This window comes from Corythoichthys intestinalis, chromosome 22 (genome assembly GCF_030265065.1).
Source record: "Corythoichthys intestinalis isolate RoL2023-P3 chromosome 22, ASM3026506v1, whole genome shotgun sequence".
Taxonomy (NCBI): domain Eukaryota; kingdom Metazoa; phylum Chordata; class Actinopteri; order Syngnathiformes; family Syngnathidae; genus Corythoichthys; species Corythoichthys intestinalis.
In genome coordinates this window covers 10736744-10754862 of record NC_080416.1, presented here as the reverse complement: position 1 = coordinate 10754862, position 18119 = coordinate 10736744, and the positions used below count along the sequence as shown (strand labels likewise).

The 18119-nt window shown below is 38.4% G+C and overlaps 1 protein-coding gene across 3 annotated transcripts in view; it reads right to left on the bottom strand.

Moving 5' to 3' along the window:
* Positions 1–18119, bottom strand: part of vps50 (VPS50 EARP/GARPII complex subunit) — a 149702-nt gene that overhangs the window by 130442 nt on the left and 1141 nt on the right. For all 3 annotated transcript variants that reach the window (XM_057827781.1, XM_057827780.1, XM_057827782.1), the window contains exons 2-3: positions 15856–15924; positions 2580–2702 (exon numbers count right to left, since the gene is read on the bottom strand). In XM_057827781.1, coding sequence (XP_057683764.1) covers positions 2580–2702; positions 15856–15924 — 192 coding nt within the window. The remainder of the gene's footprint in view (positions 1–2579; positions 2703–15855; positions 15925–18119) is intronic.

The following is an 18119-nucleotide window of genomic DNA, read 5'->3' as shown; positions in this document are numbered from 1 at the left end:
GGAGCGGGTGAGTGATTGTGTTCGATTTTTATGCGGTATTACGTGTATGTAAAGGGAAATACCAAGCACAAAAACATATCAAAGCAACATTGGGTAACTTTTCAGTTTTGGTCGATTTTAGCGGCGCAGGTGGACAAAAGCGGAAGTGTTTTGCCTTAAGGAAGACTGCGTTTCCCATGAGGACCAGCGCGCAGTGTCGTAAAATGCTGATCTCCCGGTCGCCTGCAGATGGATTAAATGACATTTCTGTTTCCAGCAGCTGTGTGAAGGATGAATAGTAATGTGGTAATGAATCCAGTTGTGGCTAAGCAATAGTATATGTCGATGTTGAATATCAGAAACGTTTGATTTTCTACTGTATTCCCGCACCGGCCCCCCTACCTGAACTCTTCAGCGCTGACGAGTTCTGTTGGGATTCACACCAGCAAGTGAAAGCTGGCCAATGTTAGTTCTTAAAGTGAACCTTGGATAAAAAGACATGTAGTTCTTAAAAGATAAATGTTAGTACGAGTTTTTACAAATTTTACAATTTTACAAATTTTATTAAAACGAAAACCTTGAGAGGGGTTTTAATATCAAATTAGTATAACTCGTACTAGCATTTATGTTCTAAGAACTACGTCTTTTTCTTGTGTCTTTTGTTGCTCCTCCATCTTTGCAGAATTCGCAGGAAAGAATTCGCATCGACTTGCATCTACGCATGTGCCGGTTACCGGTTTCAAGGTTTGCCGTGGTATAAAAACGTCACGGTTTCAAAACCACTAAAATTTTCCATCATACCGTAGTACGCTATTAGCTATTTTTTATGTCCCAAAAACACAGCGAAAAATCCGTGGCTTGGAGCGGCAGTGCTCACTCCTCCGAATGAACGAACGTTCATTTGCTGCCACCCTCCCACTTCAAAAGGATCGGATGTCTACTAGTGATAAACGCATTGAAATTCACAGCAGAGGGATGATTGAGCACTGCACGCTTGAACGTCTAGCGTGTGTACCCGCCGGCCATCTTGAGTAGGGCAACCTGCATTTGCAAACTAGATCTTGAAAAGTACAGTGGAGCAAATAAGTATTTAGTCAACCACTAATTGAGCAAGTTCTCCCACTTGAAAATATTAGAGAGGCCTGTAATTGTCAACATGAGTAAACCTCAACCACGCGAGACAGAATATGGAAAAAAAAAAAAAAAAACAGAAAATCACATTGTTTGATTTTTTTAAAGAATTTATTTGCAAATCATGGTGGAAAATAAGTATTTGGTCAATACCAAAAGTTCATCTAAATACTATGTTATGTACCCTTTGTTGGCAATAACGGAGGCCAAACGTTTGCTGTAACTCTTCACAAGCTTTTCACACACTGTTGCTGGTATTTTGGCCAATTCCTCTATGCAGATCTCCTCTAGAGCGGTGGTGTTTTGGGGCTGTCGTTGGGCAACACGGACTTTCGACTCCCTCCACAGATTTTCTACGGGGTTGAAATCTGGAGACGGGCTAGGCCCCTCCAGGATCTTGAAATGCTTCTTACGAACCCACTCCTTTGTTGCCCTGGCTGTGTGTTTGGGATCATTGTTATGCTGAAAGACCCAGCCACGTCTCATCTTTAATGCCCTTGGTGATGGAAGGAGATTTTCACTCAAAATCTCTCCATACATGGCCCCATTCATTCTTTCCTTTACACAGATCAGTCGCCCTGGTCCCTTTGCAGACAAACAGCCCCAAAGCATGATGTTTCCACCCCCATGCTTCACAGTGGGTATGGTGTTCTTCGGATGCAATTCAGTATTCTTTCTCCTCCAAACACGAGAAAATGTATTTCTACCAAAAAGTTCTATTTTGGTTTCATCTGACCATAACACATTCTCCCAGTCCTCTTCTGGATCATCCAAATGCTCTCAAGCGAACCGCAGACGGGCCTGGATGTGTACTGTAGTACTATACAGTACTGTAATAATTGCTCCCACAGTTGATTTCTTTACACCAAGCGTTTTACCTATTGCCGATTCAGCCTGGTGCAGGTCTACAATTTTGTCTCTGGTGTCCTTCGACAGCTCTTTGGTCTTGGCCATAGTGGAGTTTGGAGTGTGACTGACTGAGGTTGTGGATCGGTGTCTTTTATACCGATAATGAGTTAAAACAGGTGCCATTAATAAAGGTAACGAGTGGAGCCTTGTTAGACCTCGTTAGAAGAAGTTAGACCTCTTTGACAGACAGAAATATTGCTTGTTCGTAGGTGACCAAATACTTATTTTCCACTCTAATTTGGAAATAAATTCGTTAAAAATCAAACAATGTGATTTTCTGTTTTTTTTTCCACATTCTGTCTCTCATGGTTGAGGTTTACCCATGTTGACAATTACAGGCCTCTCTTATCTTTTCAAGTAGGAGAACTTGCACAATTGGTGGTTGATTAAATACTTATTTGCCCCGCTGTATATATTTCACAAAATCGGCATGTTACTTCTCAGTAACGATCAACTAATTTTAGTGCTGTATCAGTACCGATACTAGTATCGGTATTGGTGCAACACTATAAGCAACAAGTGAGAATACAACTAGGTAAAGGAATGGGTTTCAATACAACCTCGAGTTCATGCTGCACCATGTCAAAAGAGTCATCTGAGAAGTAGACTTCCTCAATACCGTCGATGATCTCCTGCTCGGCCTGGGGGTCAACGGGTTGCTCCCTTAGTTCCCGCAACTCCTCCTGAAACACCAACACACAAGTCTTCAGAAAGTTCCCACGTAGCAAAACGTCACACTTAGAAAGGATCGAATCAATGAATCAAAATTAATTAAAACTTTGCAAAAGAAGAAAATAAGAGCGAGATGGTGTTAAAAACAACATTGAAGGAACAAAAGCAGTTACGACGTGCAGGCAGGGCTTAAGGACAAAGTGAGAAAGAGGTTGAATGAAAAGAAGATGGATAACGAGAGGGAATACAAGTGCGGTTTGGGAGAAGATTACATGTTATTTCACCGGGCCGTTCTCATGGGGGATATCGGTAGGGGTTGGGAGGAACAAAGGGAGGAAATGAAGGACTGAAAAAAAATACAAAAGGATTCTCTCCCTTCGCATGTGTGAGAACCCTAAGTGTCATTGATTAACATGCTGTGCATCTCACAACAAAATCCAGAGCCAATGCGCTATCATTTAATAGAGTTAATGAGCAGGTGAATAGTCACAGGTCAAAAAAAAAAAAAAAAAAAGTGATGAAATGCTTGAGTTTTCACTTTCACTTATTGACATCCAATCCATTTGATGTGGTGAGAAAGTTCACCACTTTGTGAACAACTGCGTGAACAAATAGTCCTAATTATAAAGTAGTAGTGGTCAGTAAATGTTACTTTTATAGATCAAGTGCAGGGAAATACAAGACAAGCGCCCCCACCAACCCCCCAAAGGGAGGCAGAGCGATGCTGGAGGTGGCGCATTTGACCTCGGGAACATACTTTTTTGCCGTACTTGAATGAATTGTAATTGCACATCCACTCAGTGGGTGGCAGTGCCGCTCTCATTTTTAGAGTGTGCGCAGTATTTTTTAACCAAACGAGCACACAGCAAAGAGAGATATGAAGACCTAAGACGAGGAAATAGTCGAAGTGTATGTAGAGTTTGGCTTTGACTTTTAATACAGTGGGAGACGAGGAAAGACCAGTCTGCTTACTGTGTCTAAACATGTTTGCAGCGGACAGCAGTAAGCAAAATCAATTAAGACGTCACTTAAAGGCATTAGATTCCAATCACATTGATAAGCTGCTTAATTTTTATTCTGCGAAAACGTGCCGAATATATATATTTTTTTAAACCTGTCCTTTTTCAGCTGTTTGACTCGGAGAATGGAAGTCTCAGTGTCTGGTTGATCTGAACAGTTTTAATCTTTCACATTGGAGTATGACATACTCCCATTGTGATCAATTAAGATATCTTGTTTATTTAGACAAAGCAGCAAACAGGAACGGGTTATGGGGGATTAGAAGAAAAGAAACAACAAGAAATACATTGAACGCCTAACTCACGTTCCGAATATTGCCAACAATCGTCTTGCTTTGTAAGTGTTGCATCAGTAAACCAGCAAGCACTGTTAGCATCATGTTAGGTGGCATACCAAGTTGCTCAGGGCAGAATAACCCCACACCATAGCAAAGGAGGTGATACTGCCTGCAGCAAAAATTAAAACGGTCTTTCTGTCCAATGTCACTGTCATTTTTGTCCTATTTTTTTTGTTGTTTTTTTCAGTCAAATTGTTTGGCAATTTGTCCTCATAGGTTAATCTTGCTCATCAATTTGAATGTATTATTATGTATTGATTTTATTTTTCAGTATCAAATCGTCAAAAAATGTACTGTATCTGGCGTCATCTAGCGCCGTGAACGGGTATAATGTCTAGACCGCGAATATAAGACGACCCCCTCTTTTTCAATCTTATTTCAATTAAAAAAACACCGTCTTATATTCGGGCCAATACGGTACTTTTTTTCTTTGATAATAAAAAGGACGTTATGCAGAGGTGCACTCATAATAATTTTGTAGACAAATGATACTATTTACAGTGGAGACATACAGTAAATGGGGAGGGGGGGGTATTTACATCTTCCTGGCGGGGGCGTAACAGAAAATTATTTGAGAAGCACTGAGGTAAACTATGATTAACATATTTGTATATTTGTGCCTTTGATCGTAGAGCTAGCGAGGCTTCGCTGGCAAGATTAAAGCTAAAAACCTGTCAATCACGGTTAACTTTTAGTACCAAGCATGCACTGCTTAGAGAGAGGAGGGTGAGAGGCTGTATGAGCGTGAAGCAGAAAAATGTCTTTTTTTAATAAAACATCCGATCCTCTGAAAAATGGCGCGATTGGCCCGATTTTCCGATCACTTGATCGGATCGGGACATCCCTAACTTTCACACTAAACCGCAAGAGGGCACTCAAGGCCTGTGTTTCAACACTGACAACACCTTATAAAAACAAAGAAAAACAACTGAGAAGGCTGAACAAATGAAGATTTCATGGAATTGAGTGATTTGGAGTGACACTGATGGTTTGGCAAACTTGTTAGCATGTTCTTCATGCTATAGTTATCTGAATAACTCTGAATAGCTATGTTACGTTAACATACCAGGCATGTTCTCAGTTCGTTGTTTATGCGTCATGTAACGTTCGCATACCATACACTTATTTAACTTGTTGTTCTCGATTCTATTTATTATTTAGATTGGCATTCAAGATGAAATTTCTGTTTCGGTGTTGGATTTTATTAAATAAATTTCCCCAAAACATGTGCCTTATACTCCAGTGCAAATAATACCGTATTGGCCCGAATATAAGACGGTGTCTTTTGCATTGAAATAAGACTGAAATCGACTGAGTCGTCTTACATTTGGGGTCTAGACATCATACCTATTCGCGACGCTAGATGGCGCCAGATATCATTGAAGCGAATGCTGTACCTAAGGAGTAATGTTCTGTCATTACAGATCTCAGCTACTCTCAAGTTTAACCAGTTTGCATTATTTTATTGCAATGTTTTTCCTTATTAAGATTTGTTTCAAGACTACAGTTACAGTTAGACCTCACTTTGATGGTTAATGAAGTTATTGCAATTTTGTTGTTTTATCACAATAGATTGGTTTATTTAAATTTCCAAAACCAGAAGCCCTTCATTTACGAATGTGATTACACTTTAGTTTACATATTTAAATGTTCAGATATTAAGATTTGAGTAAGACAAAATAACATGCTTTTTCTCTCAAATGTATTGTTATAATCATTTGTTTCAGATGTACTGTAATTATTTTCTGTATAAAAATTAATTTGGTGTTCAAAAAGTCTTTTTCCAAACTTGCGTCTTGAAAACGAGGGGGTCGTCTTATAATCAGGGTCGTCTTATATTCGGGCCAATACAGTACATTATTCCTCTTCATTGCGCATTTTATGCCTGGTGCGACTTCTAGTCCAAAAAATACAGTAAAAAAAAAAATGAACAGGGATGACTCTCAGTAATTAAACTCCACACCTTTCAGACTCATTCCATTCAAATGATGGGAGTCTGATAAATTCTTCATTTGAAAACATGCAGAAAATGTAACTTGGCACTCGAAGGAGAGGTCAAGTTATTTTCCAAATAATTTGGATTCATCCTCCAAACTCTCCAGATAGTTGCGCCCATGGCAATTTATCAAACAACCGTCACTAAAAAGCCAACAATGTCAGTTTGCTAAAGGTGACGCTGATGAGATGAATAAAGTATTGAAGCACAAACAAAACAGCCGTGCCTGAATTCAAAAACTCATACATTTGTGCGCGCATTAATAAAACATCCCACGCGTTGGAAGGTAATGCTGACTGGGACTTCTTTTATGTGTGGAATCAATACATTGAGGCATCAGCACATTCAAATACACCACAACTAAATATAGACTTGGGAAAGTTGGATGTGGAATTATGGGGATATATGCAATCCATTTAGTACGGCCTATTAAATTAACTCATTCACTGCCATTGCAAATGATCGCTGCTAGACTCCCAAATTAAATGGATCGGACGCCTATCGCTGTTAATCTTTTTGGCCTAAATTGTTGGTTAAATCTGTTACATGCTGTGGTTGATCAATAATCACGCTTATTTGAGATTTATTGCATAAAATGTGCATTTCTTCTTCCTGGTTAGTTTCATATTAAATATCTACCAACGTCAATGGTAGCCAAAGAGTTCAGCTATTTAGTCTTACAGTATTTTTTTAGTTGATTTAAAGCGACACTGGGTAACTTTTCAACCTTTATAAAATATTTTCATAACATTTATGATAATATGTCGACTGACAAGTAGTTTAATGGCAACTCGTTTATATCTTGAGGGGGTCTGTATCGCTTTCACTGGCACTAATTAACTTCGAGCAGGGTGTTTAGCCACAACTGGATTCATTACCCTATTACTACTCATCATTCACACAGCCGCTGGAAACAGAAATGTTGTTTAATCCATCTGCAGGCAATCGGGAGATTGATTTTTGATTGATTGATGATTTTACTACACTGTGCAGGTGTGCACATGGGAAACAGTCTTCCTGATGACAAAACACTACCTGTTTTGTCCAGCGGCGTCGCTAAAATCCACTAAAACTGAAAAGTTAACAAGTGTTGCTGTAACACGAATACATCTGTTAGCATCTATGGTCTAAATTTGAAAATAGATTGCTAGACTAATCACAATTAATTTAGATAAAACTACCCCAAAAATGTGTATTTCCTTTTCCTGGTTCCTTCTAAATAAAAGTCAATTAAGGGTGAGAACTAGGCCTGAACGATATTGGAAAAAAACTATTGTTGCGATTTTTGGGGGGTTTGCGATATATTGCGATATTATATTGCAATATTTAAAAAAATTATATATTTTTTAAAGAAATTTTCACTTGATGACTTGAATAGCTGTTTGGAAAGACGCTGGATGACTCACTATCACCACAGTGTACAGTGATCCCTCGTTTTTCGCGGTTAATGGGGACCAGAACCCGCCGCGATAAGTGAAAAATCACGAAATAGCGCACCCCCCCATTTTTTTATATTTTTTTTTGTGTGTGTTTTTTGTGCTCAATGTATTTATTCAGATTTACCATTGGAAAGTGATAACGTATAAGACATGTTTTTTCTCACTTTTTCCCCCAAAGTGATTTTTAAAAATGTATATAAAATGGTTTTTAAGCACTTCATATGTCAAAATTATGATCAGTTTTAAACATAACTGTCCAACCAAATCATTTTTGAACAAGAATAAAATACTGTAGTAGATAAATGCTTGGCTTTAATAAATGCTTCTGTTTATCTACCTTAGCTGTGAGCGCTGGAGTGACACGTAGAAATTTCAAACTCCTCATGATCATTTCTGGCATTTATATGTCTCCAACATCTCCACACACACACACACGTTCATTCCAGCACGGCTTCCTTGCAGAAACTGTTTAACAAGTTAAACGATGATTGACAGATGCCCGTGTGAAGTCTGCTTCTTTGGCCAGATCAAAGCCATCGTTAACTTTAATAAGCAAGTGCCGCAGTGACTGAGAGGAACAAAGGGCTGGGAGAGGGAGGGTTTGAGGCTGTGCGCAGAGTAGAAAGCAAGGCGTATATGGATTAAAAAAAAAAAAACTATTGCACGTGCTTGCGATGGGACTATTGCGCACGCGCACATCGCAATAGCAATGTTTAAACGATATATCGTTCAGGCTTAGTGGGAACCTTTAGGTACCACATGATACGAGAGGATTTGCAATACACAGCTCACAATAACAATGAACTAATGATGTGGCGATACAACAATTATCGATACATGGGTCAAGAAATTCTACAATATATTGATTTTGTGTCACTTCTTGTTCATTTTGGGGAATTTCTGGGTCATTTCCTGTCCATTTGGGGAATTTACGGATCCCTTCCCTGTTGATTTTGGGTTACTGAACAGGAAGTGACCCGCAAATTATTAGGAAGTGACAAAGCTGTCACCGAAAATTTGGCGGCAAAAACTTTCGGCCGAAAATAGCTAAAATTGCATTTTCAGTTTTTGGTTAAAAGGCCGAAAGTTTACCACCGAAAAGTGTCAAGACCCTTAGTCCTCCAATGCCTACAACGAGCTAACACTACTGGGTCATAGCCAATATGTCCTCGGTTTGGAAGTATTTTGAGGTATCAAAGAAATATAGAAATTATTAAATGAAATAAAATAAATTTGCTTCATCGCTTCTACACGCTTCTGAAGTTGCGTTCATAGAATATTTGTATAATATTTGCTTTATTAAAGTAGTATTTAAATGCATACATGTGCATTTGCTGTGGTTTAGTACAATACGTTTATAGCACTATGTTTGTCACTTTTGTCACGACTTCCAGACCCACTCTGCCAGTCGCCGTTTAATCCGGCTGGGAGCGCCTTCGCTCGGTTGGGTCGCGGCGAGGACTCGGCCCACTCGCTTGGCTCTCAATCGATTCTACTTGTTGCACAACAAAACAAGTCTTATTTTAAGGAGTAGGAGAGATTGTACCAGCCTTGTAAAGAGCTTTACTAACTTCGGCGAACGGCATAGTTTTTAGTTCCACACAAACATATATTAAGATCTCATTTAGCTTAGCAATAGCATACCGCACGAATGCTATTTTTAGACTGTGACGTCGCATCGTAAAGCGAAAGTGGGACATTATAGACACGCCCTCGCATACCAACCATTATATTTCTGCTATTTTTTTCCGGTAATCTCTCAAAAACAAACATGCCAATCAAGCACTGCTGATATGGAACTTGTAGAAACAACTCTAGACATTACGACATATGTAGGATGTTTTCTTCATAGGTTTTCTGAAACCAAAAACTCAGAGGAAAAAATGTGAAGAATGGATCAACTTGCACGGACGTTTAACACCAGCAAGTTGAAGCCATTCACATTTCATATGCAGTGAGCATTTTGTTGGTGGCGTTTTGCCGTGCTTCTTCTGTAGGACAATGAATGACCTGAAAAGAAGTAAAAGGGTATCTGACTGCAACTGTTACCTTTTCTGTTGTAAAAAAACAACTTTAGTAAGGGGGAAGTGTAAATAAATTATAGAATTAAGATTTGTTATGAATGAAAAAATTTAAAGTGTTCGTTGACTGTCATCGTGTAGCATTTGCGATCGCTACACAAAAATAATAAATTGCCCAAAAGAACGGTCAGACGTAAAACAACCAGAGGATATAATATATAAGATAGACAGGGACTGTTGAAACAGGAGAATGTCATTGTCAGCGGCGTAAGAAAAAGGTGTCGATAAATAGGCTTGTTTCTTTTTTCCGTCTTTTTCAGCCCTCGACACTCAAGCCATCTTTTTAACTGAACATTTGTAAGTTCTTCCACATCTTTACCAGTGAATTTGGCACCAGGGACATCATTTTCGAACAGAATTGGTACGTTTAGCTCTGTAAACATCTCCTTCGTACACTATTTGCATTCATTTACTGTTGGGGACAAACGGAAGCGTGTCCCCCCCCTTAGCAACAGTTGCTAACATCATGAATATTAATGAGCGGAAGTGACGTGTTGCTTGCGGTACGCCATTGAAGGCGTGAGACTTCGAGTGTCCCAAATTTGCCACGACGTGTGTCTACATCCACAAAACAGAATGCTATGATGAAGACCGCGCTCACTGCAGCCGGGAACGCACCCTCCCAGTGCCGGTTTTAAGGGAGGGCTACAGGGGCACTAGCCCCCTCTCTAATTTGAATGACCCCTAAAGTGCCCCGGTTCCTAATTTTATCAGTAATCAGAAAATAATGTTTTTTTTTTCTTTTTGAAATGAACAAAAACAGTAATTATATGCATGTGTATTTTTCGGGCTTTCAGTTTTTCGGCCAAGTGCTTCCAATATTCAGTTTTCGGTTTCGGACAAGAATTTTGCTTTCAGTACATCCCTTGAAGTGACTCAAAATCACCGGGAAGTGACCTGTAAATGCCCTAACATGAACATGAAGTGACCTATAAATGCACCCAAAACCGGCAAGACTGGCTATGAATAGTGTTTCAGTCCCATTGACGGGTCTAGACATCCAATTCATCATTGACCCTCACAGTCAAAATGGATTAGACATTCAGTGCCGCCAATGGAGACAGCAACCTGGTAGCAACCTGTTGGTTCCTTTTTAAAACGCTAAATCGATTCTTGATCCGAAGCATATTGATAACCTTTTGAGATACAAAGGATCGCGATACATCACTGTTTTGATATATTGTCACACCCTTACAGTCATTGGCAGCCAATGAGTTAACAGTATAGCTCATATAGACAGAGGGTGTGTGAGTGAGTTAGGAAGTGAGCAGCAGCCACAAGGGAAATGTGTGGGTGAGTGCATGAGATTGGAAAGGAGGGGTGAAGGCACGGGAGATCACGGTCCGCCGTAAGAAAGGTGGGTGGGAAATCAACCCAAATGAGAGAGAATGTGAGCGGGGGCGGTGGGAGGAGGGGGTCGGATGACTCACAGCTGCTGAAAGTTCTAGTGGAGGGATGAGAAGACAGAGGGATGAGCACAAAAAATATGTGTGGGGGGCTTCAGCTTGCCAGACATCTCAAACTGAATGAACGTGAGGGTTTTTTTGTTTTTTTTAGGCAATACTATGCCACACGTGCAGGGAAGCTTTGATCCGCTTCCACTTTGAATGAGCCAGAAACAACAAAAAAATGTCCATCCGCTTTGCAAATCAATGACATTCACATCTCTTTTTGACGGAAATTACAGATCTATTTGTATTCAAATTGCAGGCTATATCAAAGAATCAAAGGAAATATCAAAGTCTCGAGTACACTGTGAATGATGACGGTCAAGAACGGGATGATGAAAAATAAATAAATACCCACCCAGAGGTGATTGATAAAACATTTCTTAATCAAAACATTTTCAGAGATTTAAAGCCGAAAACTGAAATGAATCATGAAACCCCCGTTTGCAATGGTCATATTTGGGGGAGGGGGGACAATTGATTATTGTGAATTTTTAATTTATATGCAGAAACTGAAACTAGTAGCACGTGTGAGTAAACCAAGGGCATCCCCTGCTGGTAAAAGAGGGTAAATGCATCTTACATGTATGTATTTTGAAAAGGTGAATGAATTTTTATATTGTTTTCATTAATTAATTCACTGTTATTGAACTGGGAAGGTTGACGGCGACCACTGAAAAACACCCTTTACATTAAAATATATATATTTAAAAAAAAAAAATAAAAAAGGTTTACCATTTCTTTACATTTAAAAATAATAAATTTAAAAAACAAAAAGACAGCTACAATTTTTTTAATGTAAAAAATATATATATATTAAAAATACTAGAGAAATATAGAATAAATAAAGCGTGTTTTTACTCATAACCCTTATCGAGAACTCAATGAATTACTATGGAATTTTAAATGAAATACAATAAAAAATAAATAGAGTTATTGGAGGCCATAACCAGTTTAATTAATTTGAATGTTGTCAAATTATTATTTTAAAATTTATTAAAAAATGAAACAACAATTACATTACAATAATTCGTAATAAAAAGAAAACGATCATAATAATTAGTAATATTGAAGTTTTTTAAATTAACCCATTAAAGGGTTAAGAGGTTAAAAAAAAGAACACTATGAACCATTTTTAGGATAATGCCTTTAAAAAATTGATTATTTAAGCAATTAATTGTTGTAGCAGCTCCATCCACTGTACATATCTGTATTTTTTTCTCACACTTAACAACCCTATCATTCCCTGCTTAAAAACTTTAAAGTCATCATCCATTTGGTTCACTCTGCATCATTCATCCTCTATCATTGAGCCAGATGTCGCTCTCAACTCCTGGTGGCAGCCAAATGGTTTCAATCATGACTCATAATGCAGAAACGGTGCCAAGCGATGAGAGTCATGAAAAATAAAAGCAACTTTACAAACATATGGTCTAGCACAATGAGAATCCTCGCTTGGCCATTTCCCTACGGACGCACGTAAGTCATATTTCAGGGCATTTAAAGCTGCTGGCCCGCTTGGGATAAATATAAGTAAAGTCTGTAATGCACTTAATAAGCCTTGTTTTTTTGTTGTTTTTTTTTTGTTAAGCATACATAAAAAGGCATGTGTCTCAATCCCGGATGACCTGGAGCAGAAAAAGCCAGTCTGTCCATCGGGAACACTAATGGTTCTTCCACAATAAAAGTCAGATATTTAATTACTCCCTGTGCTGTTAGGTACATGCTGTAACCGAAGCTCTGAACAACAAGATAGGTATGCATTTAGTGAGTAGTTACGTGTTTACTATAAACCTCCAATTACATTCACAGAACAATGTGATCCATATCACATCAGAGAAGGTTTGTTTTTGTCAAACAGGTTTGCCATGTCGATAAAAACGTACAGATGGAGTGTTTTTGTAGTTAGTTCTGTAGTTGGTTTGGCATGTATAAATAGTTTATGTCCAAATGCTTAATGATTTAGTACTTTTTGCAAAGCTTGAGGTTCTCCAGCATTGAGCTGTTTTTGAGTTAGGAGTTGACCAAGAAAATTGGAGATAACAAAAATTCAATTGTTCTGAACCGATTAGAGTTAATTTTTGCATATGAGTCCTGATCGATTACATTGAAAATGTATCAAGTCTGAATTTGAACATGGCTATCCCAACATTATAGAAAATTAGAAAATGCAATAATTAGTACAATGCAGAGGCGATTGTTCTAAATCCCTATCTCAAAAAATTAGCATATCATGAAAAGGTACTCTAAAAAAGCTACAAGCCCAATCATCTGAATCAACGAATGAACTCAAAACCCCTGCGAAAGTTATCTGAGGCTTTTAAAAACTCCCAGCCTGGTTCATTACTCAAAACCCCAATCATGGGCAAGACTGCTGACCTAACTGCTGTCCAGAAGGCCATCATTGACACCCTCAAGCAAGAGGCAAAGACACAGAAAGAAATTTCTTAGCGAATAGGCTGTTCCCAGAGTGCTGTATCAACGCACCTCAGTGGGAAGTCTGGGGGAAGGAAAAGGTGTGGCAGGAAACGCTGCACAACCAGAAGAGGTGACTGCACCCTGAGAAAGATTGTAGAGACCTTGGGGGACCTGCAGAAACAGTGGGCTGAGTCTGGAGTAGAAACATCAGGAGCCACCGTGCACAGGCGTGTGCTGGAAATGGGCTACAGGTGCAGCGTTCCCCAGCCACTTTTGAACTTGAAACAGCGGCAGAAGCGCCTGACCTGGGCTACAGGGAAGCAGCACTGGACTGTTGCTCAGTAGTCCAAAGTACTTTTTTCGGATGAAAGCAAATTTTGCATGTCATTCGGAAAACAAGGTAAGTTTGGAGGAAGACTGGGGAGAAGGAAATGCCAAAATGCCTGAAGTCCAGTGTCAAGTACCCACAGTCAGTGATGGTCTGGGGTGCCATGTCAGCTGCTGGTGTTGGTCTACTGTGTTTTATCAAGGGCAGGGTCAATGCAGCTAGCAATCAGGAGATTTTGGAGCACTTAATGCTTCCATCTGCTGAAAAGCTTTATTGAGATGAAGATTTCATTTTTCAGCACGACCTGGCACCTGCTCACAGTGCCAAAACCACTGGTAAATGGTTTACTGACCATGGCATTACTGCGCTCAATTGGCCTGCCAACTCTCCTGACCTGAACCCCATAGAGAATCTGTGGGATATTGTGAAGAGGAACTTGAGAGACACCAGACCTAACACTGTGGATGAGCTTAAGGCCGCTATCGAAGCATCCTGGGCCTCCAGAACACCTCAGCAGTGCCACAGGCTGATTGCCTCCATGCCACACCGCACTGAAGCAGTCATTTTTGCAAAAGGATTCCCGACCAAGTATTGAGTGCATAGCTGATATAAATAATTGAAGGTCGATTTTTTTTTTTTAGTATTAAAAAACACTTATTTGTATTGGTCGGATGAAATATGCAAATTTTTGAGATAGGGATTTTTGTTCTTTCTTGACTTTTTTGCCAAAATCATAAATATTAAAACAAAAAAAGGCTTGAACTACTTCAGTTGTGTGTAATGAATCCAAAATATATAAAAGTCTAATGTTTATCAGTACATTACAGAAAATAATGAACTTTATCACAATATGCTAATTTTTTTAGAAGGACTAGTATATGGTTGCAAAAAAAATACTTTTATTTTGTTTTTCATAAATAAACGTATATAAAATACAATCCTATGTGATATAGTTATGATTTTCTAGATTCTTTTTGCTGTCGCTGGACGTTTTCTCTTTTGTCGCTGTTTATTTCAAGAGTGTAAATATTAACCCCTTCACACCTACGCATGCTGCTGAAGGACATGACTCGTTCCCCTCTCTAAACCAATAAATTCACATAATTTAGTTGCTATTACCACTTCTGGGAGATGATTGGATGAAACTTTAGCCATCGGAATCAAATCATAAAGTCTGGCACACCCTCTTTGCTATTTTTGGCTCTTTGAAAATGGCTGACCAAACGCAACTTCAAAAAGGATAACGTAACGTGCTCTTTTCTCATTAAAAACACATTAAAATTTAAAAATAACCGATAAAATCATGAAATATCCCCGACCAAAAAAATTGCACTTTGTTCTGGTGTTTGAGTAGAGAAAAATCAGCGCAGATTTTTTTTTTTTTTTGCTCAGCAGAAAAAAATGCGGGTCTGAAGAGGTTGAAATATGGCATAAAGTGCACTGTATATGTATTTGTTTTCTTTTTTCACTGCCATTTACAGTTATAGACGTCAAATCCATTTCAACTTTGAAGGCTAGCACTGAGTGATCACGTTTCACTGCCAATCCCAGTTTGACTGGGGGGCCAGCACTTCCAGTCAAATTGGATTGAAAGTCTATCGTCATCAATAGGAGCCAATGTGTTAATACTTAAAAATACATTCTCAGTTTCCGAATTCCAACTGTTTTGTTTTGTTTTTTTACCTTATTTCGATCATCTAATCATTAAAATTCGGGGGGGACTCGTGCTCACTGATAACTGGTTAAAAAGCGTTGATATTAAGCATTATACAGCAATCTGCTGAGTCTCCTCATGTGACTAAGCATGACTGATTGTGTTGCCGTACCAGCTAAAAAGAGATGTGCTAGAGCAGAACTTATTTCACACTATGGCCTCTGGGATGAATGTGAAGGAGTCCTTAAGTAAAATAAATGTGTGCCTTCACTCTCTTTTATGTCAATGGAAACCTTTTGGGAGTGAAACGTAATGAATCACGTTCGTAACAAGGTAACGTGTCTGCAATGGTTTCGGTTCATATGACATTGTTAAAACCACACAAGTGTTAATAAAAGAGGTAAATATAAGATTCATGAGGTTAATTTTAAGGTGAAATTTACCTCGCTTGGGATCCTCAAGTTCTCCACAGGACTGAGGTCTGTTATGCTCTCCTGAGGGCTTTTTAGACCCTGTTAAAAATGATACAATCAATATTGAACAAAATATGGCAGGACAGTTGTCAAATTTTCTGAATGATTTTGAGTTTATTGCTCATTAAAAAATTGATTTGATTTGATTTGATTCATAGCACATGTTTATTAATGAGCTCTGCTCTCAAACAGAGATAAGCTTCAGTTGCTTTGTAATAGTACTGCAACGATTAATCGATTAACTCGAGTAATTCGATTAAAAAAAAGCTTTGAATCAAATTTTGCTGCTTCGAGGATTCATTTAATTAGAGTGGCGTTGCAATGGTTCGTTTTCAAAGTGTTTGCATTTAGTTACAGTTACAGTGTCCTCCATAATTATTGGCACCCCTGAAAAAGATGTGTTTTTTAGCTTCTAATATATTTTTTTTAATCAAATAATATGGGACCTTAATGGAAAAAAAGAGAAAAATCCAACCTTCAATACAAGTGCATTCATTCAGTGGGAAAAAATCCCACATAAAGAAAAAATTATTTGACATCAAATAATGTGTGTCACAATTATTAGCAACCCTGGTGTTAATACTTTGAACAACCCCCTTTTGCCAAAAAAACAAGGTTTGGGGACTGAGATGGCCATGGGAGGAGCTTGATTTTGTGTCTGGTGAACCATTTCTGTGTAGATTTGGACATATGTTTAGGGTCATTGTCATGCTGAAAGACCCAGTGACGACCCATCTTCAGCTTTCGGGCAGAGGGCAACAGATTTTGATTTAAAATGTCCTGGTATCTCAAAGCATTCATGATGCCATGCACCCTAACAAGGTTCCCAGGGCTTTTGGAAGCGAAACAGTCCCACAGCATCACTGACCCACCATCATACTTCACAGTGGGTATGAGGTGCTTTTCAGCATGCGCATCTTTCGTGGCACGCCAGGCCCACTAAGAGTGTTTGTTGCTAAAAAGCTCAATCTTGGTCTCATCTGACCAAAGCACACGGTCCCAGTTGAAGCCTGGGACTGTGTGTATTTTTGTGTGAGACCAAGATTGAGCCAAAAAATTATGGAGAGCACTGTATATTTATTTGGGTGGATATACTGCACTTGAGAGGCAATATTGAATATGACATAACTCATCAAACATGGCTGACTACAGCTGCTCCCTGATAAAACCAACATAAGGTAAGTTTTTGTTTAAGCTAATATGTTAGCTTAAGTATATTTAGCAGTTTTTGATAAGAATATGTGTTTGAACGATTTGTTAAGAGTTTAGTTTAAAAAAAAAAAATGTTTGCATTTTATAGCATTTAAGCTAGCGGACCTTTGCTATGCAAGTTAACCAATTGTTCTTTTGTGTACTTAACACATACCATTTTAGATACGCATTTAGTTATTTTCTTAGACCATTTGAGGGTAAACTCTGGTATTTTATTTTTAAATGCATTTATTGCTCTTGTAAAATGAAAGTGCAATTCTACATCATTTGAAGAAACACTCAGGTATTTTATTTTGTATTCGCATTTAATGCTGTTTTGAAAGTGCTTGACAAGTCAAAATAAATATTATTGCAAGCATAAACACTTCTTTGTTTTACATGTTAAAATTTATTCTGCAACGCATTAAATGTTCGAAATCCGATTACTCGATTATTCGAACCAATTAATCAAAAGATCGATTACTTGAATAATAAATAGCTTCACCCAATTCCGATAATCTAAAAATGACGTGATCAGGCTCAATTTCCAATCACATGATCAGATTGGTGACATCCTGAGACAGAGGTCTAATTTGTGCCAATAAATGTATAAAACATGTACAATTGCGCTCGTAGTTTTTAGCGTATGACAAGAAACTCACCATTTTTACAGGTTACGAGTTTAATCCATTTTGTTATCCTGCCCGTAACTCATAATTCTCTTATCTTAAATCATACTACCTAATAGAATGAATGGAAATGCCTATTAAATCTTTGCAGCTTAACCAAAACAGCACCAAAAATACTTAATGTGAGAGAAAATAAGTATTACTGCTGCACCGATTAATCGATTAACTCGAGTATTCGATAAGAAAAAAGTATTTCAATTAAATTTTATTGCTTCGAGTAATCGTTTAATTAAAGTGGCGTTGTAATGGTTTATTTTGAAAGTGTTTGCATTTAGTTTTATTGCTTAGGGTGGATACACTGCCCTCTGGTCTGCCTCATTTCACATGGCTGAATCCAACAGCTCCCTGTTAAGA